The 7769-nt window shown below is 50.9% G+C and overlaps 1 protein-coding gene across 3 annotated transcripts; it reads left to right on the plus strand.

The window, feature by feature from the left end:
- The first annotated feature begins 21 nt into the window (after positions 1-21).
- Positions 22-7716, plus strand: Rccd1 (RCC1 domain containing 1). Of its 3 annotated transcripts, none has more exons than XM_040729654.1 (9): positions 22-1185; positions 2157-2371; positions 2796-3192; positions 3281-3402; positions 3531-3710; positions 5581-5679; positions 5931-6101; positions 6763-6792; positions 7213-7716. In XM_040729654.1, the coding sequence occupies exons 2-9, from the start codon at positions 2203-2205 to the stop codon at positions 7362-7364; spliced, it is 1320 nt and encodes a 439-aa protein (XP_040585588.1). In that variant the 5' UTR covers positions 22-1185; positions 2157-2202; the 3' UTR covers positions 7365-7716. The 3 variants fall into 3 exon arrangements, with proteins under 3 accessions (XP_040585588.1, XP_040585586.1, XP_040585592.1); XM_040729652.1 differs by having other exon boundaries at positions 24-785; XM_040729658.1 differs by lacking the exon at positions 3531-3710 and having other exon boundaries at positions 107-2371.
- Positions 7717-7769: the final 53 nt, after the last annotated feature.

Raw genomic sequence — 7769 nt, forward strand, 5'->3', positions numbered from 1 at the left:
GAGGGTGGGAGGCTCTGGAGCAGTAGCTGGGCATTAGCAAGTGCGCTGCAGAGGGCTGTCCTGCAAGAAGGGGCCAGTGGGTTCCCTCCCCGGGGCCCACTGAGTACCCCTATGGCTGAGACTGGGCCTCAGTATGGGGAGCACGAGCTGGCTTCACACTGACAATCCTCCTGTCTCAGCCTTTAGAGTAGTAGGGATTACAAAGAGTGTCACCATACCCGGCTGGAGTCCTTTCCTTAGTCCTGGTAGAAGGGGCACTGGTCAAATTCCAGTGTCCTTGAGATAAACGGCTTTAGGGAGAGTACTATACGCTGGTCCCTGGATACATTTGTCGTGATACTGAGTTTTCCGTGATCTCCAGTCAGGTAATGTGGCATTTGGGGTTGGTGTACGCTTCCCTCAGGGAAAATCAATGTTTCTGTAGCTGTGCCTGGTTGAAGAAGAGGCGTGGCGTAAATGTTGAAACAGGCTCACCTAGCTGGGGACACTCGGTCTCTTAGAGGCTGGAGTTCAAGCTTGAAGCTCATTGGCTCAGGAGATGTAAGTGACAGAGCCTGGGCCAATCAGTGAAGGCACTGATACCACCGCTTCCTGTCGGGGCTACCCTGAGCTTCCTCTACGGAACCGCCTCTCTCCTTGCTCGCAGGGAGTGGCGGGTGTCAGGGCTTGGTCCTCGCCTGCCGTTTCCTTCGGATCTTCATGAATATGCCTTCAGCGGTTCCGGCGCTCACGGGAGGGAGCGGCCCGCATTGACTCGGCGGAGGAGGACTCAGGCCGCTAGACAGGTAATTCGGCGCCTGTGAGCGCGTCACGGCGCCCGCCCATAAGCCGTGACGTCACCACTCGCGCCTGCGATTGGCTCCGAGAAGGCTGCTGCGTCCAATGGCGGCCTTGCCTGGCACGCGGCCCTTGAAGCACGTTCTGCCCACGCAGCCCATCCCGGGGCCGAGCACTACAACGTGCGGGCCGGTTTTCTTCGAGATTTCCCGCGGAAAGGGCCTTTCTGTTGGGTTGTGGAGACAGGGGCAAGGGTAACGTCGAAGGCTCTCTTGGTTGGGGATCCAAGCAAGAGCTGTGGTCTCAGAGCTGGTTTAAGAGACGTGAAAGTGGGTGTAACGTTTTGGTCCAGTCGAATAAAGTGGCGTTGCTGTTGAAACCATTCGACTGTCTGCCTCCCGAAACAGCGTGAGTTCCCTGGGGCCCCCAGCCACCTTATTAAGCCTAAAGAAAGGCGCGATAAAGTCTTGTTGAAAGAATAAACGACCGAGTAACGGTCAGTGCAAGCTGTCCAGATGCCTCCAAAACTCGCTAAGAGCCAATGGTCATTTTTTAAAAATATTTATTTATTTATTGTGTATACAGTCTTCTGCCTGCATGCCAGTGGAGGGCACCAGATCTCATTCAAGGTGGTTGTGAGCCACCATGTGGTTGCTGGGAATTGAACTCAGGACCTCTGGAAGAACAGTCACCCGCCAATGGTCATTTTCATCATTAAGTACTGTTGTATTTAGTAAGCTAAGAGTGTGTTGTCACTTAAACCTTTAATCCTAGTACTCGGGAGGCAGAGGCAGGCGGATCTCTGTGAGTTTGAGACCACCTTGGTCTGCAGAGCGGGTTCCAGGACAGTCTCCAAAACAATACAGAGAAACCCTGTCTCGGAACCCCCCCAAAATTTTTTTGATTTGCTATTATCGCAAACAATTCTGCGAAGTAGATGCAAACAAGAAGGCTTCCACCCTCCACTCCTTTTTCTTCTTCCGAGACAGGGTTTTTCTGTGTAACAGCTCTGGCTGTCCCGAAACTCACGGTAGTGTTTGATAGAAAAGAAAAAAAAAAAAAAACACAAAACGAATACTTAATATTCCTCACAGTGGCACACCGGATTTGAGCCAAAAGTGGGAGGCGTGACTAGCTGCAGACAATTCAACAGTCACACCTTTGATAGGACCTTTGACCAAAGCTCTGCTGCAGGAACAATAGTGAGGTGGACACCGATCGCCTGTGCGGTTAGAGGGATGGAATCCAGATGGGATTCGGTCGCTATTTTACAGATAATGCCGCGGCAGCCCCTTGGGAAGCCAGACTTGCCTGTGTTCCCGAGGTGACCTGGCTGCAAGCATCTACCAGGGTTGAGGCCTTAACCTTCCATCCTGTAGCTGGCGCCCCAGCCAGGTGACCACCCACGGAGGGCTGGGCGTGAATATGGCCACCGGACAGCGTGGGACCTGGTTTGGCTTCGGTTTCTGTGGCTTTGGGCAGGTGCCGGGCTCAGGGAGTGGGCGCCATTCGGTGCACAGTCCTGAACCACTGTGTACCAGTGATGGCATTTGCCGAGTGAGTGCAAGCTGGAGCTACACCGCCGTGGTAACCTGTGAGTACCCCGTGTAAGCATTCAGGCATCGTGCCGGCCTGCCCTGCCACCTGGCAGATTGCACTCAGGCAGTACCCTGGTCAGCCCAGATGCAAAGGAACCCTTTAAAAGAAAGACCTCTGCCCGCTGATGCTCTATTTCCCCTCTTTTCTCTCTCCCGCTGTTCCCCTGGGCACACAGGACTTTTCCTGTCTCCCTCTTCTGTCCGTTCTCTCTCCTCCCCTCCCACCGCGTGCATGTTTGTCCCTCGCCTGCCATGGAATCCACGCAGGGTTCCCCACACTCACCATAACACCCTGACAACCCCATCTCCGGGCCTGGCCCCTGTTCACCAGCCCAACCTTTCTTAACACGCCTGCCCAGGAATACCTGCGCCCGCCCGTTCTCTGGCACGCCCTCCACCCGGGTCCTCTCTGCTATGTAGGTGGAGGCCGAGTGGAGCTCTCAGGTTCTGTCAACAGCTCAGCAAGTGGCTGCAGGGACGCGTGGGCTTCAGAGGGACTCCTGGTGCTGCTGCATGACAAGGGCGGGTCCAGCACAGAGCTGCAGGCCTGGACCCCAGACTCGGCACTTCAGGGGGAGCCCCTCTGGGTCCAGAACCTGGTTCCTGGGGCAGAGGACCAAGGAGAAAATGACCCCAGCAGTGAGGCTATGGCGGGCACCCTGCCGCTGCTGCCCAGTGCCAGGGCCTATGTGAACCCGCAGCTACCCTTCTGCCAACCTCTGGCCCCAGAGCTTCGGGTGCGCCAGCTGCAGCTGGGTGCAGAGCACGTGTTGCTGCTTTGTGAAGCTGGCCAGGTGTTCTCGTGGGGTGGAGGCAGGTGAGGACTATCTGGGTGTGACTGGTGAAGCTCGAAGAGGTGGTGGTCTCTTGAGTGCCCGTAGCTGAGTCAGGGCTCCCTTGACCAGGCACGGACAGTTGGGCCACGGGACTCTGGAGGCCGAGCTGGAGCCAAGGCTGTTGGAAGCCCTGCAAGGCCTGCGGATGGCCGAGGTGGCTGCCGGTGGCTGGCACTCTGTGTGCCTGAGTGGTGAGTGACCGGGGCCTCTCCAAGCAAGCTGATGTCGGGTGCTCCCTCCTCTTGTTCTGCGTTTGTTTTGTTGGTGGGTTTTTGTGGGTGGTCTAGTCCAGTCATTCCTGACTCTTCGGGGTCTGCAGATTCTCTTATGCCTTGGCTGCTGCAGTTGCTGTCTTGGTTACCGGCTCTCCGCCACCCCCATTCATCTGCTAGGCACCACGGCTGCCTTCTCAAATACTCCAGAAGGGAAACTCACTTATCTAGGGATCTGTTAAGAGACAGCTCAGCCAGAAAGAATGGAGAAGGCTGCATATGCCCAGGTAGCCATGATGGCATGATGCTGTGTTGGTCCCCTATGGTGGTGCTGCTGTTTCCTAGGCTCTTGGGTGTGGAGAGTGAATGGATAAACTGTTATCTAAAAAGATGGGTGGAGGGGGCTGGAGAGATGGCTCAGAGGTTAAGAACACTGACTGCTCCTCCAGAGGTTCTGAGTTCAATTCCCAGCAACCACATGGCGGCTCACGACTGTAATGAGATCTGGTGTCCTCTTCTGGTGTACAGGCACACATGCAGGCAAAACACTGTGTACATAATAAATAAATACATCTTTTTAAAAAATGGGTTAAGTGTCTGTGTAGGTGTCCAGAGAGGCCAAAAGGCAGCACTGGGTCCCCTAGAGCTGGAGTTACAGGCAGCTATGCACTGCTATGTTCAAGCCGAGAGTTCCAGAACAGTCAGGGCTACACAGAGAAACCCTGACTTAACCCCACCCCCACCCTCGCCAAGAAAAAAAGAAAGAAAAGTATACAGGATTCCTCTGTGCCTTTAAAAGGGATACAGTGGGGGAAGTTCTAGGGATACCCTAGTTGGGGAAGTAGGTGACAGGTTTGTGGGTTTTGTTTTTGTTTTTTGAGACAGGGTTTCTCTGTATTGTTTTGGAGGCTGTCCTGGAACTTGCTCTGTAGACCAAGCTGGTCTCGAACTCACAGAGATCTGCCTGCCTCCAGAGTGCTGGGATTAAAAGCATGCGCCACCACCACCCATTAAAGTGGTGCACGATACTAATGCCAGCACTGCAGAGGCAGAGGCAGGCGGATCACTGTTTGAGGCCAACCTGGTCTACACAGTGAGTTCCCATACAGTTATAGCTACACTTTGAGACCCTGTCCCAGGGAAGAAAAAAAAATTGAAAATGGAGTTGACCTAGCAAGAGAGTTAAAGGATGGTACTCACTCATAGGCCCGGCTACTGGAGAGCTTGAGACAAAAGAAGTTAAGCCTAGAGTTAGATACCAACCTAGGCTACAGAATGAGACCCATCTGTGAAGGAGGGGAGTGGAAAGAAAAGCTGTGTAGGTGGAATTTCCTGTCCCACCAGCCAATTCCCAAACAACACAAACTTACTAATTAAAAATGCCCAGCTGGTAACTCAGACTTATTACTAACTAGCTCTTACAACTGAAATTAATCTGTTTCTTGTCTATATTTTACCATGTGACTTGGTACCTTTTCTTTTATTTTTATTTTTTTTAAATTTGTTATGTATACAATGTGCTGTCTGCACACCAGGAGAGGGCACCAGATCTCATTATAGTTGGTTAATAGATGGTTGTGAGCCACCATGTCGTTGCTGGGAGTTGAACTCAAGACCTCTGGAAGAGCAGCCAGTGCTCTTAACCTCTGAGTCATCTCTCCAGTCCCTTGGTACCTTTTTCCAACACAATACATTCATCTTGCTTCTCTCTGCCTCTCCTGGTGACTCCTCCCTCTTTATCCCTGAGCTCCCTGCCTGTCCTCAAGTCCCACCTAATCTCTTCCTTCCTAGTTGTTGGCCATTTAGCTCTTTATTAAACCAATGAGAGCAACATATCCTCACAGTGTACCAAAAGACTATTCCAAACAGAGCTTCCAGGAAGAGGGTGGAGACCTTGAGGCCAGCCAGAGAGGTACATAGTAAGGCTGCTTGAAAAAGAAAAATAAGGGAGGTGCGGCGGGGTGTGTGACTAAAGGTGGTGTATGGGCAGGGAGTCAAAGACAAGGAAGCTGCGGGAACTTGGTAGGGAGGCACCTTTGCTTGGAGGGGTTCATGGACAGGCCTTGCCCCTAGGAATTGGTAGTGTGGGTGTTGGAGGCTACAGGCGGATGGAAAGGTTTCACGGTCTGTTTCGTGTATCCTCTTGGTCTCTTTCAGAAACTGGGGATATTTATATCTGGGGCTGGAATGAGGCAGGGCAGCTGGCCCTGCCCATAAAGAGCCCTGCAGAGGACGAGACAGCAGTGAGAGGGGAAGGTAAGGTCAGTCTCTAGGATTCCTTACTGTGTGCAGATGCTCAGGACCATGGCTTACCCTGGTAACTGTTGGATAAACACTCCTTGCCGAGGGAGGCGATGCCAGTTTTGGCACTGCACAACGGGCAGGTCTGTTGAGTAAGGCTTGGGCACCAGCCCTGGAACCAGAAAGTGTTTTATAGAGTAAAGATAATGTGTGGATGAGGGTCACCTCCATACCCCAGAATGTTAAATATTATAACCACTCTAAAGCTACAGAATTGAATGAAGATTGCCTCAAAGGAGAGGAAGCAGCCATGGCTGATGTTGGAGCTCCTGCCCCCTTCATAGCCATCCAGCCCTTCCCAGCTCTACTGGATCTTCCCACAGGCTCAGATGCAGTCAAGGCCAGCTGCGGATCCCGACACACAGCTGTGGTGACACGTGAGTAGGACTAGCTCAGAGAGCACTACTCCATCCTATTCTTTAGCTGGGGGCTGCAAAAAATAAAACTTTGCCTTGCCCATCCTTTGTTAATTTTAGGGAGTCTCACTTTAGTATGCTGGCTAGCTGGGACTTAGATGCATGTGACGGCCCTTTGTGTGTGCTAGGGACTGGATCGAGAGCTTCTCATGTGCCAAGTAAGCACATTACTGTCTTTTTAACAAAATTACCCTACTTTAGCATCTTTTGAGATCTACTTTATAATCAGCTGCCTCACTTTCATGCTGGCCATGGTGGCACACACTTGTAAATCCTAATCCTCGGGCTGTGCCAGGAATACTGGAACTCTGTTTAAAAGTCTTATCAACTAAAAAAAATAAAAATAAAAACATAAAAAGGTTACTTGTGTATCTTTAACAGCTTCACAGCCTCAGACCGAATAGATTCTTCCTTCTAGAAGGAAACCTGGCCAGTCTAGGGTGTGACTCCATATACTAAGAAAGTTAAGCTTTTTTAAACTGGATCCTTGACCACCCCAAATGTGATAGCAGTTGCACACATATCAGAATTCCAGCATGGCGTCTTTGGCTTGTACCAGGCAAAGCAGTATCTTGCCAGTAACAACAGTAGTGGCAGCTACTTACTGTCTCTTTGGTTGCAGGAGCAGGAGAACTCTATACCTGGGGCTGGGGTAAGTAAAAAAGGTTTTGTGATTCTACCAAGGGAAAAGACCTCAACATAGAGCAGGTGACTAAGGCACACAAACTAGAGGGGGTAGGAGCTTCATGGGAGGACTGGGAAGCCATGTGTCTCCCCTTTGGATGGGAACAGCTAGAGGCACTTGGAGAGCCAGACAGCAGAGAGATGAGATGGCACAGATGAAGGAGGCCCTCTGACCATCTTGACATAGGTAGTGGGGAAGCCTGGAGCAGTCACTGCCACTGTCTTCTGGGGGCCCCAAGGTTTGCTTGGGCTTGAAGCTTTCTGGCTTCACAGAAGACCAGCGGGTTGGCAGGTACAGCCCTACAATGCAGTCTGTGAGCTGGCTTTTTTCCTGGAGGGGAAAAGCAGCAAGGCCTATCAGAGAAAGAAGGGGTTTATTTCACTCTAGGTAAATATGGACAGCTTGGCCACAAGGACAGCAGCAGCATGGATCGACCCTGCCGTGTAGAATACTTTTCAGAAAAACAACTCCAAGTAAGGGCTGTCACCTGTGGACCCTGGAATACCTATGTGTATGCAACAAAGAGAGAGAAAATCTGATATATATGTCAGGTGAATCCCCAGTTCGTTTATGGTGCCTGGGTGAGAATGAATGAACTGTCAGAGGCACATGGAAAGTTTACAGAAGATTCCCCCCACCTTGGGATTAAAGTGCATGACTTAAAAAAATCTCCAAGATAAATCTTGCAAAGCATGTATGAAAGAATTGAATGTATATATAAATGTTTATTTTTGGACAGGGGTATTTGTTTTTGCCAGGGATCAAAAAACCCAAGACCTTCTATGTGCTAGACAAGTATCAATAGCTTATACCCTAGCCCAGCAGCTTTAATAGTTGCAAAATGAGAAAATACCAAAACATGAAAACGTGAATAAAGTGGTGTTACCCAAATGAGAAAGACTCTTAGTCTTTTAGTTTAATCTATAGACCAAAGCAACTATTGA

Source organism: Mesocricetus auratus, unplaced genomic scaffold (assembly GCF_017639785.1).
Source record: "Mesocricetus auratus isolate SY011 unplaced genomic scaffold, BCM_Maur_2.0 Super-Scaffold_4256, whole genome shotgun sequence".
NCBI lineage: Eukaryota > Metazoa > Chordata > Mammalia > Rodentia > Cricetidae > Mesocricetus > Mesocricetus auratus.